Genomic DNA, 21,841 nt, shown 5'->3' with positions numbered 1-21,841 from the left:
ACAGACGATGATGCGAATCTTGGAAGAGAGCAGGTGACAGCTCAAGTGATTGGGATTTTGTCATCCATATGGGAGATCTGGATTGAGTTTCCAATTCCTGGCTTGCTCACTTGCTCTCTCTCTCACACACACGTGCATACACTCTCTCTCTCTGCCTCTCATTTAAAAAGAATCCTATATCCGGCAAAACTATTCTTCCAAAGTGAGGGGAGAAAGTAAGACATGCCTGGAAAAAGAAAATTTGGGTTCATTTGTTACCAATAGACCTGTTCTGCAAGCAATGCTAACAAGATCCTGTAGGTCGAAGTTAAAGGACATTAGACAATAACTTGAAATCATCTAAGGAAATAAAGATACCAGTGGAGACAAATATGTGAATAATTATCAAACTAGTATTATTGAAGGTTTGGTTTATAATTCCACTTCTGGTATTCTATATGGTTTAAGAGACTAATATATTTCTAAACAACTGTTGTTAAGTTAAAAGCTAGTATTATTGTAATTTTTATTTGTAACTTCACATCTTACTTTGCATACAATTTGGAATTAATAAACAAAAATTTTACTATTAGTTTATGTCTTGGGTAATACAATTTATAAAGATTTAAATATGTGACATCAGCTAAGTGAAAGGGGAAGTGGGCACAGACCTGTGAAGGAACAGAGTCACTACATGTTATTGCAGTTAAGGTGGTATAAATTCAAATTAGAATGCCTTAATATTAGGAAGTTAAATGTAATCTCCATGTTAGCCATAAAGAAACTACCTAGACAATATACACACATACACAAAAGGAAATGAGAAGGGAACTAAAAACATTTCATGGTAAAAAATAAACACAAAAGAAGAAAGCAATGCATGAAATGATGGACAAAAAAGCTGTAAGTCTTTTGGACAACAGGCATTCTAACAGTGAGGAGATGATATCTCACTGTGGTTTTCATTTGCATTTCCCTGACGGATGAGGATACTGAGCATTTTTTTCATGTATTTGTTAACCATTTGTACGTCTTCTTTTGAGAACTGTCTATTGAGGTCTTTTACCCATTTCTTAACTAGATTGGCTGTGAGTTTTGTTGTTGAGTTTTTGAGTTGCTGGTATGTTTTGGATATTAAGCCTTTATAGGATAGGTAGCTATTATTTTCCCATTCTGTTGGATATCTCTTCAATCTCCTGAATATTTCCTTTGATGTGCAGAAGCTTCTGAATTTGATACAATCCCTTCTGTCTATAAAGTAGTAAATATTGGCCAGAGTGTGCAGAAAGGGGAACTCATACACTGTTGGTGGGAAGGTAACTTAGGGCAGCCACTGTGGAAAAGAGCATGGAGATTTCTTTAAAACTAGAAATAGACTTCCCTAATGATCCAACATCTCACTACTGGGTACAAACCCAAAAAACATGAATGCAACTCATTAGATATCTGCACCACCATGTTTATAGCAGCACTGTTCACAACAGACAAAATATTGAATCAATCTAGATGTGCATCATCAGATGAAGAAAATGTGGGGGCCAGTGCTGTGGTGTATCAGATAAAGCCATTACCTGTGGTGCTGGCATCCTATATGGGTGCCACTTCAAGTCCCGGTGGCTCCACTTCTGATCCAACTCCCTGCTGATGCTTCTGGGAAAGCAGTAGAGGACAGCCCAAGTCCTTGGGCCCCTGCACCCACGTAGGGGACCTGGAAGAAGTTCCTGGCTCCTGGCTGCAGATCAGCCCAGCTCCAGCCACTGCAGCCATTTCAGGAGTGAACCAGTGGATGGAAGACTCTCTCTCTCTTTCTCTCTCTCTGCCTCTTCCTCTCTATAACTCTGCCTTTCAAATAAATAAATATTTTTAAATGTGGCATATCTATAATGGAATATTATTCAGCTATAAAAATGAAATTCTATCATTTGCATCAAAACAATTGCAACTGGAGGACATCAGGTTGAGTGAAATAAGTTGGACACAGAAAGACTTATACTGCATGTTCTCTGTTATATGTGGGAGCTAAACTTTTCAAAGAAAATAAAAAACATGGGGCTGGCACTGTGGCTCACTTGGCTAATCCTCTGCCTGCAGCACCGGCACCCCATATGGGGGCAGGGTTCTTGTCCCGGCTGCTCCTCTTCCAGTCCAGCTCTCTGCTGTGGCCCGGGAAGGCAGTGGAGGATGGCCCAAGTGCTTGGGCACCTGCACCCGCATGGGAGACCAGGAGGAAGCACCTGGCTCCTGGCTTCGGATCGGCTTAGCGCCAGCCATAGCAGCCATTAGGGGGGTGAACCAACAGAAGGAAGACCTTTCTTTCTGTCTCTCTCTCACTGTCTAACTCTGTCAAATAAATAAAGGAGTAAGAAAATAAAAAAAATAGAAAAAATGTCTATGTATATCAGTTTTCCTGCAAATGTAGTGTTTTGCCAAACTGTTTAAATCTGTCAAATTGTTAAGAATTAGACTACTGGGGCCAGATGTTGTAGAGCAGTAGGTTAAGCCATTGCCTGCAGTGCTGAACTCCCATATGGACAGTGTTTTGAGTTCTGGCAGCTCTACTTCTGATCCAGCTCCCTGCTAATGTGTTTAGGAAAGCAACAGAAGATGGCTCAAGTCCTTGGGCCCTTGCACCCACATGAGGGGCCTGGAAGAATCTCCAGACTTCTGGCTTCAGATCAGCCCAGCTTCGGCCATTGCAGCCATTTGTGGGAGTGAACCAATGAGAATAAGACCTCTCTCTCTTTCTTTGGATCTCTCTCTGCCTCTGCCTCTCTGTAACTCTTCAAATACATAAATACATAAATAACTCTTATTTATACATAAATAACTCTTAAAAAAAAAAGGATGGTGATTATGAGAGGGTGTGGAGTATGGGGAGCTATCGTTTAATAGGTGCAGAGTTTGATTTTACAGGATGAAAAAGAGTTCTGGAGATGGATTTGTACAACAATATGAAAGTATTTACTTAATACCACTGAACTATATACTTAAAATGGTTTAGATGGTAAATTTAATATTATGTATATTTTTCACAATAAAAATGCATTATTAAATTTAAACAAACCAGAGCTTACTAGGCAAAGTTAGCCTTAGAGATGTGTACTCCATCCATCAGTGCACCTAGAATGGTGTCTAGTACATATCTGCTTCATTCTCATTGTTTTCTTAGAACCCCATTTCCACAAATCCTGTCCCATTTACCAGTGGGTTCTCTTCTTTTCAACCACAGGGGCCCTATCCTTTCTTCCTGACTCTGAAGATATGTATAAAATTGAAGAAACTCTCACTTGGCAACTCTAAATTCCTTCACATAAGCATTAAAACCTTAGTCAAAACAGGCACTAAACATGCAAACCGTTCAAACAAAGCTGCATCTACCTCATTTACTATACCATCAAAACATCACCTAGCAATTTTTCTTTCACAAATTAAAAATTAATGAATTAATTAAGAATAAGGTTCCATATTTCAAAATAAATGTTTTGGTTTATATTACTCCAACATTTTCTTCAGTTAATTATGTCAAGATTCTACCCTATGCCACGAAGACAGACATTTCTACTAAAGCTACTATTAATTTGCCAATTCATATAATTTAAGTGAAGAGGAGGTGCCAATGGAGTCTCAAATATCAAGGAATTTACTGTAACTAGAAGAACTCCCAAAGAACTACTACTCCAATCATTTCACTTTATAGATGAGGAAACCAATGCACCAAGCTATTAAGTCAAAGGAATTGAGTCTCCCAGGGCTAAAATACAGGTTGGGGGCAAATAAAAGTCTGGAATCCAACCCTCCTGTTTCCCAGTCTAGTCACAGGATGTTTCAGGGTTTCTATTACATGGGTAATCCATCTATCTCCATTACAGGCAGCTGCTTAACAAGCAGAGCACACACTGTGACTCAGACAGCCTAGTTTTCAAAGGAGTGCATGTCCCCATGGTTGGGTCATATAGGAATCTCTCCACCACTGTCAATCAGCCTGGTCAAGTCTGATTAGCGTTTCCCACCTGAGCTTCTACTTCCACACACTGTGCCAGGCCCACTCATTGAATTTAAAGGGGGATAGAAGAGCAGGCCAACTGCCAGCTAAACTAATCTTTAAAAATCTACCCATCTGCTCTTACAAAGCATTTTCTGAGATCACTGGACCACAGATAATTCCATTTGGTCCAATAAGTCTCCTGTCTCTCCTGTATTCAAATTAAGAGACTCTTACTAACACACTAGATTCTCCCTAACCATCCCTCACCCTCTAAAAAACCTCCAATTCCCAAGCAAATCAAATCAAATCAAATCAAACCAGAAAAGTGTATATTTGTTCTTATTCAAGATGGGTGGTTAATTTCCCCAGTGAACATGATTTTTGTAAACCTGTATATTCTCAGGCAAGGACTTATTTACAAGGAAAAACAAAACAAAAACAAAACCCTAGAAAACCAAACCACCACCAGGCAAATGTTACACTCTCAATTAATACACAATGTTGTCCAACACTAGGTATGATATGATATCCAGTTTATATATATTTTCCTAAATTCACAACTAAAATAAGTAAAACTCAGAATACAAAGTGTGATTTTCCTCTGGTATAGAAGTATGGAAAAGAGTCCCTACTTAGTAGATGTCCATCTGAAACTGAAGGATTGAGTCTTCCATCCAAACTGCCTGGAAACACTCAAAAAAAAAAAGGATAATTTTCAACAGATTGGCTGGATCTCCAGACAGAGTGGAAAAGTCAGAGCTTGGCAGAGTTGTTACAGGAACATTTTGGACATCTTAGCCATTTGTTTTTTGGAGAGCCAAAAACTAATCTGGAATAAGTATAACTCATTATTGTTATTATTATTAAAAATTCTAACCTCTGGCTCCTGAAGTTGGCAGCAGGAAGTATGTTGGTTTCTGTATAAACGCAAATGAAATTTATTAAATTAAACAATGCAAGATGAGGGTCCTGTGTTTGGTGTTCTCATGAATGCTGGTTTTTAAATACTCTTAAGTTAGTAGGCTGCCACCTCTTCTTAGACCCTGGAAAGCCATCTGCTCCACCGCAAGAGCAACCTACACATTGAGATCACACAGACACAGACTTTTGACATGGCTGGGAGCCATTCCCTTCCATGCATGTTTCCCCTTAACAGCCAGAACATAAGCATTCAAAGGCAAAGGCTGTGTGTGCTACTTCAACTATATATTCTATAGCATTTAGCCAAAGGAATGGACATGACATGCGCATCCCACATTGTTTTTAAATGAAGGAATAAGTCAGCTTTATTTTTTCCATATCTTTGGAATATATTCTGTGAATTACAATGAATATCTGCTCATTTTAAAAAGAAGGCAATATACAAGTGAGTAGGTAATAAGAGAAATCATACCCTGTCTATTCTATACTTTTTCTATAAATGTATAAAAACAAAGTGGGGTGGGGGTAGGGAGTACCATTATGCTTTTAAAACTGTACATATGAAAAACATGAAAGTTTTCCCTCTATAAAAATTGAAAAACATTAATTATACATAATCATATGTATTATATATATGTATACATACATAATTTATATACAAGTTTATAAGAATACATAAATTATACATAATATATGTGGTTGTTTAGGAGGGGTAGCAAAGATAGGTGTATTGAATCATATTGTTCATAACTTACTTTTTTTTTTCTTGACAGGCAGAGTGGACAGTGAGAGAAAGACAGAGAGAAAGGTCTTCCTTTTCCGTTGGTTCACCCCCCAAATGGCCGCTGTGGCCGGCGCACCGCGCTGATCTGAAGCCAGAAGCCAGGTGCTTCTCCTGTTCTCCCATGCAGGTGCAGGGCCCAATGACCTGGGCCATCCTCCACTGTACTCCCGGGCCACAGCAGAGAGCTGGACTGGAAGAGGAGCAACCGGGACAGAATCCAGCACCCCGACTGGGACTAGAACCCCGGGGTGTCGGTGCCACAGGCGGAGGATTAGCTCATTGAGCTGCAGCACCGGCCCAGAACTTACTTTTAAAAAATATTTAGGTATATACTCATTTATGTCCTGAAAGGAGAAAGGGAGAAGATGTAGTTTTCCTTACCCTTATTTGAAAGAAAACTTTTTGAATGAATTTACATTATTTTCCTTTTATCTCCAGCTTTGAATAATAAGTTAGTCAAATGAAAACATAAGTGGGAAATCATATGTTCTCAGAATTTGCAAGACAGTATTTCATTAACTTCTATCTTTCCAATTTGCTGCCATTTTGATCCTTAATTCTTTATATCTGAATTGCTTTGCTTTTATTCCTCTTTACAAAATTTTAGAAATTTCATGATGTCTCTTGATGTGAATTATTTTTTCATTCAATATACTGGAAGTCACTTTCTTTACTTCTAGGAAATTTTCTTGTGCTATTTCTTTGATAATTTCTAGCTCTCACTATTCTTTTTCCTTTCTGAATCCCTATAAGCTGAATGTTGAACTGCCTTAAGTAAATATTCTAGTTTTCCTATTTTTTCTCTTCAATGTTCCATTTCTCTCTCTCTCTCTCTCTCTCTCTCTCTCTCTCTATCTCTCTCTCCAGTTAAACCTCTGACAGAGTTCTTTTATTGTGCTTTCCATTAATGGGTTGAAACTTTTACTCGGGCTATCATAATCTTTAATTTCTTGAGAGTTCTTTCCTATTCTCACATTGTTCTTTTAAAAATATCATTCTGTTCTTATTTAATATAACCAATTGTATCTCACAAGTCTGAAAATGTTAACTTACTTTTGTTAAAGCCTTTTAGGTTTTCTTCTCATCCCTATATCTGCTTTTATGAATTCTTTTTTTAAAAAAAAAAAACTTTTGTATTCTACTACTGATTATAAATTTTAGGTGGCAGGTATTTCTTGGTATGGCTATAATACTTCTCTCCCTTCAAACACAAACACAAATACAAATACCAACACAAAAGAACAATTCTGTCTATTAAAAACAGAACCATATTAAGTGCCACATGTGTCAAGTAAGGGGTAGAAAGCAGGGCCCAAGCAAAGGCCACCCTGAATGAGCAGTACGGCAGCAACGAATTTAGGTAAAGGACAGGTTCTGCTTTATACTCACACTCAAGCTTTCCACTATGTGAATCTAGAGTCCTCCAATTCTAAACACAAAATTAAAGGATTCTTCTCTTTTTTCCAATTCAGTGATTACTCTAAAGAAACAGAGACACAATAGTTTCTACAGAGGCAGGAAATCCTTCAGCTAACCAACTTTTACATACTGTTCCTTATGGTCACAATGTTGACCACACTGTGGTAACTCTTTCTGACTTTATGACCTTATTACTAAGACCGTCAATTATATTCGCTGTTATTTGAGCAGAGGAACTGCTTGAATGCCAAAAGACTACTCTACAGTGCTATTTAACCTTTCCCAACAGAGACTCATTGAAACTGGGAGTTTGGTAAAATGTTTTACCTAACCTTGCAAAGATACTTCCCAGTAAATATTTGAAGTATATAAATACCTCCAAGTAGTCTTTAAAAATGTGTAAAACTCACAAATGCTAAGTCAAATACCCACCTTAATTATATAATCATATTTAAAATAAAATAATGCCTTGGGTTCAGACAAAGGTAACAATGTGCCACATAAAGCAAGGCAGTTCAAATACTATTTATCTGCCAACATGATGCCTACTTCCAATGGCAACTTTGTAAGATTTTATTTTAGAAAAGACTGCTACTTCATGGAGTAAAGTCTCAAGCCATGTTCCATAGGTTGTTTATTCTGTGGTGGGGTTGAAATGAGCAAACATGATGCAGAGAATGAACAAAGATTTGGAATTAGCTCATCCAGAGAAGTAGCAGGAATTGGTAGTGTAACCTCAGTTGACTGACTGTTCAACCTTCCTGAGTACCTTTCTATTTTGTTTTCTATGAAATGGGAATAATAGTGTCCACTCTGTGGAATCACTGTGAGAAACGAGATAATACATCTACAAATCTAACACTGTACTTTCTCAACAGATCTGTCTCTGTCTCTGTCTCTCTTTCACATACACACAAACATACACACACACACAGTTCTTTGGCCATGACTCCTGCCACCCAGTCCTATTCCTTTCCCTTTAAAGAAATCACTTTAAAGTCACTTTGAAGAGAAGATGAAAGCAACAGAGGAGATAAATATAAATCACCATTAAGGTGAACATACTCTGTGATTCTAATATATATCTAATATATCTAATATATATCTAATATATCTAATATCCAACGATACCAGGTTACAAACAACTTAAAAACGCACAAAGTAGGGAGGGCACAGCAGTTAAGTTGCTGGTTGGAATACCTACATCCCATACCAGAGCGCCTGCTTCTGAGCCCCCGCTCCACTCCTGACTCCAGCTTCTTGCTAATGGAAACCCTGGGAGGCAGCAGTGATGGGATGGGTCAACTGGTTGAGTTCCTGCCACCCAGACCTGGATTAAGCTCCCAGCTCCTGACTTTGGCCCAACTCCCACTGCTGCAAGTTCTGGGGGGAAAAACAGCAGATGGAAGCTCTCTCTCTCTTTCTCTGCATCTCAAATTAAAATAAATAAATCTATGAATCCAGTTGGGTTGGGTCTAAAAAATTTTATATAGTATCTGGAACAAGTTCACACCTATGCATTACAGGAATTAAATACTAGGTGTAGGTGTGTGTGTGTGTGTGTGCACTAAAAGCCAGGAAGAAAGCTAAAGTATACATACACACATACTCACAATGTGCATGGTGACTAAAGGAGATGAAAATGGTGATACATACTATACGCAACTGCCACTTCCAAGAGTGTAGACTGTACACTCTTCCACTTCCACCTTACAAGAAAACAATACTTGCTTTTGATGTGCTTGTTCTATTAGTAACAACAGACATTTCCAGAGCTGAACACAGACACACACACACAGACACAGACACAAATAGGTGCAGATTCTTCAACAGTATATTCTGCCTTGGAAAAGGAAATTGTTATTTCTCATAACTGTTTGCAATTTCAACGGACTGCCTAGTGGTGGAGTCTGTACTAAAATAACTTAAAGTCATCCTAACATTTATCCAAAAACATTTTCAAATTTGCCAGAAAAAATGGAGCACACAAAAATGACTGATATAAAGACAAACAAAAATAACTAATTGATGGACTAGTCACTGATAGTTTACACATGTAAATTTTGGCATTCCATTTTATTTTAAATTACTAACACTGAATTGATGTTTCATAGGCCAGAGGATTTTAAGACTATACATCAAATACGCTGTTTATAAAGCACTGAAAGGGACCTACCCACAAATATTTTCTAACACATTTTTCCTTTTGTCCAATTCAAATTGTTATTGCTTCATTTTTTCCTTCCTCAAGCTAAGCTTTGTTCTTCCACTTCCTTTCTTTGTCCTTCCACAAGGGGTAGTCCATTATAGAATCTATTCCATTCTGTCTGGAATTTATAAAGCATCAAATTACTTTAATCTGGAAGCATATAAGGAAAACTGGAAAATAAAAGGTGGTGATAGAAGATAAATATCCTTACATACACTCAAAGCCCCACTGCCTTCAACCCTCCTCCCAACAAAAGCCCATAAATAGGGTGGCCAAGGTTTATTTATAGAAAGGACAAAGGGTAGTACAGGATAAAAATGAAAATACAGCCAAAGAAGCCTCTTAGTTTTCTTTGGCCTAATTTAAATAGGGTTACTCAAGTTCAAGAATGGGTAATGGATGATGTTGCAAGATAAGGATGAATCAAAGAGTCATCATTAAAACACTGTTTTACTCTAAGGACAGACTATCATATGTTTTTTTTTTTTTTTTTTTTTTTTTTTTTTGACAGGCAGAGTGGACAGTGAGAGAGAGAGACAGAGAGAGAAAGGTCTTCCTTTTTGCCGTTGGTTCACCCTCCAATGGCCGCCGCTGCAGCCGGCGCACCGCGCTGATCCTGGCAGGAGCCAGGAGCCAGGTGCTTTTTCTGGTCTCCCATGGGGTGCAGGGCCCAAGCACCTGGGCCATCCTCCACTGCACTCCCTGGCCATAGCAGAGAGCTGGCCTGGAAGAGGGGCAACCGGGACAGAATCCGGCGCCCCAACCGGGACTCGAACCCGGTGTGCCGGCGCCGCAAGGTGGAGGATTAGCCTATTGAGCCACGGCGCCGGCTTACTATCATATGTTTTGACCTAAAAGACATGACTCACAGAGAGCCCAGGATTCCTTTCCCTTTCTTCCCTGAAATGTGAACACAACAAACAGAAAAGGTAGAGTGTCACATAACATGAGTCCAATGCCAGCTGAATGGTGCTTTCAATCCCGCTATTCATCAGATGTGTGACTTAGGTACATCACCTAACTTATGAGTCTCAGTTTTCTCATTTATTAAATGGGGATAATTATAGTAACCTAACTACTTTACATGGTTACCATTAGGATCAAGTGAGACAAGTGACCAGAGGGACTCTGAAATCACCAAGTTCTGCTGATGCCACCTATCTCTCAGTTCTATTCATGACTTCCCATCTCAATTGTCACTATCCTAATTCCAATTACCAACGTGTTTATCCTAGTTTAAATCATAAGTTTACAAACATCAGACCACACACCTGTGTTCATTCATGAGAAAAAGCAAAAAAAATCAGGGCAACATAATAAATTTTGTATAAAGCTAAAGGTATCCATTTAAATATTTTTATTTCCATTTATTTGTGACTCTTGTATGCATGTGAGTGCATGCCCTTTATTTTATGAAATGATCCTAACAGCATGTTTTTTAATGTCCTTATTTAACACAGTGAAAAGGCTGACTATTATGTTGATCCTCAAAAAATTTTTAACAATTTTTTGCTGGTTCATGAAATCCAAAAGTCTGGGTACCACAGGTCTACATTATTCTAACAACTAAAACTATTCAAATAAACAAACTGATCTCCTGGTCTTCAACTTTAATTTCCAGTCCAGCTGCAGTATGGTCTCTACATATCAGGCAAAAGGATCATACTGAAACAAATCTAATCCTGCGCACCTATGCTTAAAATACTTTCTCTGAGGGCCGGCGCCACGGCTCACTAGGCTAATCCTTCACCTTGCGGCGCTGGCACATCGGGTTCTAGTCCCGGTTGGGGCACCGGATTCTGTCCCGGTTGCCCCTCTTCCAGGCCAGCCCTCTGCTGTGGCCAGGGAGTGCAGTGGAGGATGGCCCAAGTGCTTGGGCCCTGCACCCCATGGGAGACCAGGAGAAACACCTGGCTCCTGTCTTGGGATCAGCACGGTGCGCCGGCCGCAGCTCGCCAGCCGCGGAGGCCATTGGAGGGTGAACCAAAGGCAAAGGAAGACCTTTCTCTCTGTCTCTCTCTCTCTCTCTCACTGTCCACTCTGCCTGTCAAAAAATAAAAAAATAAAAAATAAAAAAAAAAATACTTTCTCTGCTTCCACGCTCTCTAGTTGGCTGACAAAGTTCCCAGTTCATCCCAGGCTGCCCGCTTGCATTCTGCACATTTTTACCCCCAGGCTTTTGCATCAGGAGCAGTCACCTCCACCTCCGCTTCTCTTTCCCAGCCACATATTGCACAGCCTTCCTTTCAGCCATCACCTTCATGCTCTGGAGTGTCTCCCTGGATTCTACCAAGCCCAGATTACATGTATTTCCAATGTGTTCTTATAGCAACCCTTACACCCCTCATTGTGGACTTGAATTTGTGCATTTGACAAATATTTACTCAACTTCTGCTTATGTCAGGCACTGTTCTAGGAGTCTGAGAAACAACACTGAATGAAGCAAAGACCTACCCTCAAGAAACTAGCACTCTAGTAAATGGAAACAGACTAGAAATTTGAGTTAAAAATATTAACAAAACAACAAAATATCTAGTGACTGCTTATCATTGTATTCTATTGAACTTAACACAATGTCTGGCTCCTCCCTGGTGTTCAGAAAACACTTGTTATGGAGTGGGTGCTTGGTGCAGTGGATTAAGTGTCTACTTGGGATGCCCGTATCCCATACTGGAACACCAATCCAGCTTCCTGCTAATGCATCCTGGGAGGCAGCAGATGATGACACAAGCCCTTCAGCCCTGCCACTCACATGGGAGGTGGAGGATGGAGTCCCAGAACTTCAGCCTGGCCCAAGCCTGCTGTTGCAGGCATTGAGAGGATCAGCACATGGAAGAACTTTGTCTCTTTGTCACTACATCTTTCAAATAGATGAAAATAAATAAATAAAAACAGACATTAAAAAAATCACTTGTTGGATGAGTAGAGTTTCAAAAGGCACTTTGTGCATGTGAAGAACCAACTACTGTGTGCACAAGTCCATAATATCAAAATCTCTTCTCAGAAGTCTCACGCATGCTGTGTCTGGCAAGTACTAAGCGAAACTCAGTTTTTTATTTATTTATTTATTTATTTTAATTTTTTGATAGGCAGAGCGGACAGTGAGAGAGAGAGACAGACAGAAAGGTCTTCCTTTGCCGTTGGTTCACCCTCCAATGGCCTCCACGGCAGGCGCACCGCGCTGATCTGAAGCCAGGAGCCAGGTGCTTCTCCTGGTCTCCCATGGGGTGCAGGGCCCAAGCACTTGGGCCATCCTCCACTGCACTCCCTGGCCACAGCAGAGAGCTGGCCTGGAAGAGGGGCAACTGGGACAGAATCCGGCGCCCTGACCGGGACTAGAACCCGGTGTGCCGGCGCTGCAAGGCGGAGGATTAGCCTAGTGAGCCGCGACACCGGCTCTAAACTCAGTTTTACTGTTGGAAAACATAAAGCAGTAGTACCAGTAATTTTCAGGTCAAATGAGCTAAGCACTAAAATCTCAAAAGTCCCAACTTGGCATAATATGCATCTTCCTCAAACTCAAAACACAAAATTAAAATAAAGCCAGTTCCTTATATGGTTTGGAAACCAATATGCTTGCTTCGTGCTATATCTAAAAGGTTAACACCAGAAAAGTCAATAACCACCATGAACAAGGACCTTGTCAGATCACTGTCAAGGTATAATCCCGATCTGAGTTATCACCTGCTGAAGTAAATTAATATCAAGAAAGTAAACATTTAATGAATATTCATTTGTCTCTAGTCCAAGAAGGGTCTTAGAAAAAGTTTTCCTTTAATTAAAAATAAAAAACAAGCCAGAAATGTGAAGTAAGATCTGAGGAGCAGTCCCTGTGGGTCAGCTAGTCAGCATAAGAAAGAGTTGGCAGTGCTCAGGGAAAACTGCTCCAGGGTGTGACTGTAACACCATCCTGTTCATGCGAAGATTTGGAAAATAGATTTTCTGGACAGAACTGGGCCTAACATATCCACTACCAAGCCAATAAGTAAACCTGGTACAAAGGTACCCACTGGTTCTGAAAATAGCTTGCTGTCCAGACTGCAAACACTCGTTCATCAAGCCCTGGCCTCAGACATGTACCAATCAATCAGCCAACTCACCAACATGTATTTTTTTTCACTTTTTTTTTAAATTTTTATTTATTTGACAGATAGAGTTAGACAGTGAGAGAGAGAAAGAGACAGAGAGAAAGGTCTTCCTTCCATTGATTCACCCCCAAATGGCTGCCTTGGCCGGCGCTGCCCTGCTCCGAAGCCAGGAGCCAGGTGCTTCCTCCTGGTCTCCCACGCAGGGGTGCAAGGGCCCAAGTGCTTGGGCCATCCTCCACTGCCTCCTGGGCCACAGCACAGAGCTGGACTGGAAGAGGAGTAACCGGGACTAGAACCCAGCGCCCACATGGGATGCCGGCACTGCAGGTGGAGGATTAACCAAGTGAGCCACAGCGCTGGCCCCACCAACATGTATTGAATGTTATGCTAAATGCTCGGGAGGACACTTGCACTTACCAGATACAACTGTAAGCCTCAAGGAACTTAAAATTAAATTTATAGAACAAGACAGAAGTGAATAGAAAAACAAAATGCACCACAATTGATGGGTTAGCACTGTTATGTCAAAGCAGTAGGGAAGAGCCCACAGAGGCTGCTCCAGAAAGGCTAGCTTCACAAGAGGTGACACTACCAGGATGCTGACAGACTGCAAAAGCAGAGGAGATGAGGTCCGAAACTACTCTAGGTGAGTCCTGACCTTAAAAAACAGCCAGGAGTCACCTCTCCCAGAGCGAAGGGGAAGCTGCTGGAGGAGGAGGAAAGTGTGTGGAGAAGGGACGGCATGAGGCCTGCTGAGGCAGACATCTGCAGGGCCTGTCTAGAGAGGGCCAGGGCAGCAGGCTCTAAAGAGAGCAGGCTGGACTGTGGGAGACCTCTAGCACCAAGCTAATGAATTGGAAACTTATTTCTCAAATACTGGAAATCTACTTGAAGTTTTGGCAAAGGAGTAACATGATGAACTGTGTTTGGGTCTGTCCTAAAAAGTTTCACGTAAGTCTACACTGCCCACACAAAAAAATCAGAGCGAGAATTTCTTTTTTAACAATGTGCCAAAAGTTTTAAAACCAGCATATTTTCATAGATATTTAAATAAAATCATACACTATGACTAAGTCTTAGATCATTCTGTAAATCACTTATACTTGAGTTAAGTGCTGTAACCACTGAAAGGTCCATTTTAAGCAGCACTGAAAAATGATTTCTGAAAGGCAAATCCAGTTAGAGCTATGCGACTCTCACTTTGCCATGCCCCCAAACCTGACTAGGGTCTTTATTTTGTTGAAGCATTACAGATTTCCTTATGTACCTGGAAGGAAGAGCTGTTAGTCATCAATCTGGATGGTGTGGGTTAATAGGGTCTTTGTTTAGAAAATTTAATTACAGGTTTGAGCTTTGGATGAATGCAAAATGAAACTATGGGAGGGGACTCTCTCTGCTACTCAGCCGACTTAAGATCCAGTGACCTTCAGAACTGTCCCTGCATGCCTCACTTGGGGAGGCAGCTTCTTCCCTGTTGTCTATGGCACAGCTGGCCCTGGTTTACTGGCGGCTCTGGCTGCCCTGCACCAGTACTTCCAACAACGGTTCTGCAATCAAAGGCACAAAGATGTTCAAAGGTAACTTTGGCGGTCCCATGCCCCTTTAGAAGCTTCTGCCTCAACACTGCAAGTTTATACCCGCTCCACGCTCACCAGAATTTGACCACCTCTGACCCCCAGAGGCTTTGTACAGGGAACACAGAGTTTAAAATCAAGCTTTAATTTACCTTTACCACATAATTTTATTCTGGCAAGGGATTAGCTAAGGAAAGCTGCTGAAGCAGGTTAATTTGGGGCTGCATTTTTTTAGACCTTGTAGATTATCAGAGATGCCAGCAATGGAAAACCATGAACAGGGCACAAATAAAGTACACTAATGACATTTAAAGACACTAGAGCTTGAAAGTTTTCTGAGCAACAAAGCAAGGGGAGAAAACTCTGGCTGCTGAGAGCTGCTTTGCAGGCTTTGGGACATGTTCAGGCACTCTTCCGCTGAAAACCTAAGGTGCATGCCAGTGTCACAAAGGGAAAGTTGCGACCAGCAAGTATTAGTAATAACAATATAAAAGGCACAAAGAGAATTTCTCAGTCGTCTGCTCCCAAAGCACCATTCAGGTGATGGTAACATTTCTAACTTTAAAAAGGCAAGGAAAGCTTTTTAAATCTCAAACTCAGTTAACAACCTCTCCAGTATATACCGGCATACACATTTCTGGAGAAAAAACCAACAGGTACATATAACACACAAAAAGCATTAGGGTGATATTCAATTGAAAGGTGAAAGCAGTTAAACTCAGAATAAGTCATTTTAGAAACAGGACAAAGGAACTTTTCTTTCTCTTAATTTCTGCCACTCCTTCACTCATTAAGTGCTCTGGTATTTGGGGGGACACTGAGATGAATTTGGCTTTCAGTTCCTTTCAGTGTGTGCAGGGGGGACCCCAAAACAAAATCATGAAACAAACATCTCCAGTTCGAATTGCAAAGGTAACTATCCCTGTGGAGAGCAGATTATTTGGATAAAGACATGTGGTAAACATTTCCTAGGGAAGGAGCAAATGAAAAAAGGTCAAAGGCAAAAGTCAACCGAGAAGAGCTGCACCATCTCAGCAATTTACAAATTTAAAAGAGAGCAGAAGCTTGAAGGGTGGGGGTACACACACCACCTCCATTCACTCCCAGCTGAGGTGTAAGAGAAAATCTCTGGCTTCTCTAGGGAGAGTACCATAACATCTGTTCTCTTGTCATAACATTTAAGAAAATACTCTCTCTCTCTCTCTTTTAGAGCTGTTGGTTCATAATTACATGATTTCTCTTGAGCCTTGGTTTCCGTAAGACGTGTTTATTCGGCACATCTGCTCTCCCCATACCTGATTACACAAAGGTATCATAAAGAGCAAACCAACAGGTATAAAGAGACCAGCCCTCAAAACAGATCAAAGCAAACAGCCCATGGAGTCCTTTGGAAATCTTGGCTGGCAGCTCTTGTAAATCAAAGTGCTTCTAAAGCAGAAAGCATTCAACTACCGTATTTATATAGGGCGTGATTGACAGGTCAGTTATTAACTTCATAAAAACACAGGCAATGTTAACTAGCAAGAATGTTTGTTCTAGCTGTTCTATCTGAAGGAAAATGAAATCCAAGATAGAATGGCTTGCTCTCTGTTTCTTTTAAGTATTTATTTTAGAACCGTGCAGTATAAAAGAATGTTTTTTCAAGTCAGTGAACTTAAGCTATTTTGCTTACTGTTCTGGAATTTAAGTATGTTGTTATAATTCTTTAGAAAACAAATGTTACATTTACTAAAGGCAAATTCCAATGGTTCACCATGATCTTTTCAAGCCCTCAAAAAACTTTTATTCTTTTGAATTACTAAAATTAAAGAAATTTTACATTAATTAATCTTTCTTTCAGTAACTAAAGTGTACCAAATCTGGGAATCAAATAACAGGAAGGCTTCATCCCAGTACTCTGGATGCAGGCAAATATTCCTTGAATTGCTTATGGCAGCAAGTCTAAAATTTGCCAGGAGGAGATAAGAATATTCAGGATTATAATTTATTAATATTATTTTCTCCATTACTAATACATTCTACCATGGATGATCATTTATTGCAAGATTAGGTAGTATTTTTTATTTTTAAAATTCTCTTGGAAAGTAACAGTTGCATGTAGATATATGAGCAAGAAATCCTATAGAAGAACTAAAATATTTTCAGCTTGCAACAGTTTTCATGGTTGAGGCTTAATCTGGTTGGCATCTACACCCACCCCAGTGGGTACTTATGTCAATCTATGTCTCAAATTTGAAAAATAGTTCCTAAAATAGTGGCATCAAGCAACTGTGTAGCAAAGAAATCTAAAGGCTTTGCATTTACCCATCTATAAAAGTAGTAAGAAAATTTAAGGGGAAGAAACAAGATTTGCTTTTTTTTAATTAATCCACACATATTTTTAAGATTGAAATGATAAAAAGTTGGCCTTTCCTAGCCAAATAAATGCTTATGAAGCAGATTAGTGTTTATGTGCATATTTGTTTGTGTATTTAATATCCTCAGGTCTGAGAGTTTTTCCATGTAAACATAAGTTTTGTTAAATATCACTTGAATTCAATGAAAAGGCCTATGTTTTATTAACACATTTCACTCTTAGCTAAGGCTGCCATACAAACTGAATACCAAACACAAAAGCAAATCAGAAATTCCCAGAAAACCCTTCCTCGCTCATCAGTACACTAAATGTGCCACACTCCTGCTTCCTCCAGCATTCTTACAAACACAGTCTTCCAGAACCCAGAATTCTTATGAAATAAATACTCAGCCCCAGAACATGCCCTGGCCTCCTCCACTATCCACCCCACCTCCTTCCCCCACAGGACTATATTTTCAAACTAGAATATTTGTTTTGACAGACTTCTGCTTGCTTAATTCTCTGGCAAAGGTTTTCTCGTGCACTCCTAGCCAGTAATAAACATTTTGCCAAAAATATGCAACTCTTGGCATGACAAGAATAGGGAGGGAAAGAAAAAAAAAACTGCCAGCAGAGACTTCTAGAATTAAAGATAAAAGCAAGTACATTGGAAGAACAGAATTCTTTCCCTTAACATATTATAATTTCCTCTTGTTTTCCCTGCTTCTCACTATCATGCAGAAAACCTTCATTGGCAGTTTCGCATACCTTCTCTAAACTATATAAAGCAATGGGAAACAATTCCCTAAATCTTGGTTTCTAATTAAGGAGCTACTTATCCAAATGAAAAATGTAGGTTAGCTAATCCTACTCTGAGAGTAAATCTCCAAAACAATTTCTTAATAATAGTTTATCAGGAAAATTAAAATCCATTGAACTTGCTTAATCCAGTGGAATACTTCTCTTTCATTATTTCTCCAGTTACATTTAAGGATCTAGCATTCTAACACTTCACAATGCAACATGCTCAGCCTTCCCCCACAGAGTTCAGAAGGGCTGGGCGGGGCAGCACGCAGCCCTCCTGGGAGAGCTTAGGGTATGGGTGCGGTGCTTCCTCTACAACTACCCAGATTCTTGGGAGGAGTAGCCCACAAAGAAGTTTCCCTGCATGGGTGGATTCAGGCACTTTCCAAACAAAACATTCACAGATCCAGATTACTGAAAAACTCAATCTCTGGTGAGAGATCCTCTTCCTGCACATATCAAGTCAATGTTGGATGCCTCCTGAAGTCTATCCTCACCCATCTGGGTGATCTCATTCATTCTGCTGGCCATCTACGCAAAACTGCTCCTTCATCTAGACCAGACCGCACTCACAGCACCAGACCCTTAGTATCTAACTGCCAAATGGCTATGTTCTAAAGGATGTGCTTCAAGCACCTCAAAACATGGTGGTAACATTGAACTTGTGTCTTCCTGCTCCCAAATCCTTGCCTCTGTCAGCTGTACTATTAGCCCAGAAAACGGTCCAACTCAAAAATCTGCTATCATCCCACAATCTCTCTCCCTCCCTGTCCCCTCATCTATCATCATGCCTTGCTGAATCTACTGTCTTAATCTCTCTGATCAATACTGCCCTCAACATCCTCCTTGCCCACCCCTTTCTTACAAGAACTCACACTCCTCTCTTCTCACCACTCGGGCTATCTAGAGTTTCTCCAAGTGTGTTTACAAGACAGTTCTTCCCAAGATATTCCACAAAAAGGTTTCCACGATTCACTATTCTAAACGAGTACCTAACACTATGTCTGGAGAGTCACAGGGCATAACCACTTTTGGAAGTTGCCAAGAAACCCTGAGTTGAAGAAACTTTCTCACACCAGCCATTCAACTATGGTCATCTGTCCTCCCGGCTCCCCTTCCCCCAACCGTTTTCCTTCACATGTCTGACTCCTCCTTACTCTTCAAGCTCAGACCCTGACTCTTATGGCCTCAACTCATCCCCCCTGGGTGTTTCCAGATCTCTCCTTGCATGCCTCTGTAACAGAATACTCATGCAACTGGCTTGATTCTGAGACCCTTGGAAAAAGACTTCAACTCATTTCTCTTCTAATGCCCAGCACATTATCTGACACACAGCAGCAGGTCAATCAACATCACTGAGTAAATGAATGCTAACAATAGCTCAATGTATGGCGCAATTTACTCTGGCCAGGCCCTCTCCTAATCTCCTTGCATGCACAGTATTAACTCACTTAATCACACAAAACTCCTCTGGGGTATTTACTCCATTGAATACATGTGGGAACTGAGGCAAAAAGAGTGAATGCATCCCATTATTCCTCCAATAAAACCTTAGATTTTCTTATCTCTAGCAGGGTAACCCTGAGTAACTTTACTGCTCAGGAAAAAAAAAAGATGTGATTCATTCACTGGAAAGTGATCTTGCAGAACTTGGTTACTTTTAGAAATTCTGTACACTATGAATAATAAAGCTTTGATATAATGGAAAAATGACAGGGTTAGGATTCGTATCTGAATTTGAACACCAGCTCTGCTTCACATTTAGATATGTGACATGTGGCAAATTAATAATCTAAATTCCAAGTGTCTGCCTACCAGGAAAATATGAAATCAAGAGTATGAAAGCCCTTTGTAGCTTTCATGTTATACAGTGGGGTATACTGCGGCTGTTACAATGGCCAATACAATGGAATAAGGTGTACCTCCCCATACAGCAAATATTTATGATTGATTGCTCTGTATTTCTATTTTTATTTCCCTTACAGATAACTGGTTCAAATAATTAGAAAAGTTTTCAAATATACATAGAGATTTCGACTGAAAGTTAAGAACTTTCGATTAGATTGGACCAACAAAATCACATCTGCTTTGAGGCTCACTATATAGAGAAAAATAAGAAAAATTATTGAGTACTAATAAAAAAGCTCGACAACAGTCTTAAAAATTTCAGCAAAACCATGACCACCACAACTAACTAAACTACCTACACTGTAGAGACTGTCTACACTCTGCTGTCACTAATGGAATCTTATATAATATAGCCAGTGCTCTCAGCCCTACAAACCATGAACAGCTCAGTAGATAAATCTCAATAAGCCTCCACATCAAACAGACTGGAAGAAATCAAAAGACCGCTGAGCTAAGCCAGACCAGGCTGATATTTTGGTTTATTGGTTAACTGTTATGCTTGGAAAGGCATAAAGCTTAATTGCAAGGCTTGAGGTGTATGTAAAAAATGCCTGACTTAAGGAGAAATACTGATCATAGCATCTGTCACTAGTTAAAAAACGTGGAGATCTTTATCCAGGATATTTTTGGTTGTTTATATTTTAAAAAGATGAAAATAGCCAGTCACATGGTGACTAAACATGAATCATTGTTTCAGCTTTTTGAGAATGCTTGGAAATCCCAGGTGTAAATTAGGGAGTAACACTGTTGTTAATCCAAATCATGTGAAAGTTAAAAAGGGGGAAAATCTGGTTTAGTTTATGACTTCTTGTGGTATTAACCATAGGTTTCTCACAAATATTAATGAATACAGCACTTTGAAACACTATATGGAAAAGTGAAATCCGGTGGTATAATTTGGATCTTTTTACTATTTTCTACTGAATAACTAACTCCATTTGGTGGAACAAAAACCAAAACTAAACATTTTTTTAAAGGCCCTAGGAGAAAGTTCTCCCAGTAAAGGTCCAATAAAGATTTTAGTGAAAGACTGAAAGTAAGGTCCGCATCCCTGCATTGCCCTCATTTTCACTGCTACCAAAGCTACTCAACTACCCTCCATCAGCAATTCCACAGAGCTTCAGGACACGCAAAAAATTCAAAATTCAATCCCTCCCATTAAGAACTTGGTGTATGAGAGTACAAAGCTCATTCACAGAAAAGAGATAGTATATAAAGTCTGGGTCAGGCCAAGAAGAGTCCTAAGGAAAGGGAGAAAAACGAGTGCGAGATTGACCAATTCATGCGCTCTATGAATCTAAAACAATCCTCAGCTTCCTGTACTTCAAACACCAGCACACTAGGACTTGCTGAGCACGACAGCATTTGCCCCTCACAACCCTCGAGACACATACACTATCATGACCCCCATCTTATGATGATGAAGAAGCCAAGGCTCAGGGGACTTGGTAACTTTCCAGAGTCAAAAGTTAAATCTAGGTCTGCCCACCTCAGCATGCACCTTCTCAGAAACACCAATGGATACAGTATTTCTTTGCTGCTACCTAAGGCAGACCCTGAATCAGGCACTGACGCGACGGGAATCAGGCACTGACGCGACGGGATCCTCAGACCCAGACCCTGCTCTCAAGCAAGCCACAGTCAAGAGAGGCAAGACTTCCCAGAGGAAAAAAGATTTGAGCTGATCCTAAAGGATGGAAAATCAGCATACGTAAGAAGACAGGAAGGACAGGAATTTTAGGAACAGAAAAAACATGAACACAAGCACTCAAAGGAGGATCGGGCATTTGGCACAGCAATTAAGCTACTATTTGGATGGACTTGAGTCCCAGCTT

The 21,841-nt window shown here is 40.1% G+C and overlaps 1 protein-coding gene across 5 annotated transcripts in view; it reads right to left on the bottom strand.

Moving 5' to 3' along the window:
* Positions 1 to 21,841, bottom strand: part of THADA (THADA armadillo repeat containing) — a 375,449-nt gene that overhangs the window by 223,625 nt on the left and 129,983 nt on the right. The window contains exon 27 of one of the 5 annotated variants that reach the window (XM_070069196.1): positions 9,259 to 9,415. The exons of the other annotated variants lie outside the window; for them this stretch is intronic. Within the exon in view, the coding sequence (XP_069925297.1) occupies positions 9,340 to 9,415 (76 nt within the window). The 3' untranslated portion in view covers positions 9,259 to 9,339. Of the gene's footprint in view, positions 1 to 9,258; positions 9,416 to 21,841 lie in introns of those variants that run through there. 5 annotated transcript variants of the gene reach the window in all.

This window comes from Oryctolagus cuniculus, chromosome 2, assembly GCF_964237555.1.
Source record: "Oryctolagus cuniculus chromosome 2, mOryCun1.1, whole genome shotgun sequence".
NCBI lineage: Eukaryota > Metazoa > Chordata > Mammalia > Lagomorpha > Leporidae > Oryctolagus > Oryctolagus cuniculus.
This window is presented reverse-complemented; position numbering and strand designations above follow the sequence as displayed.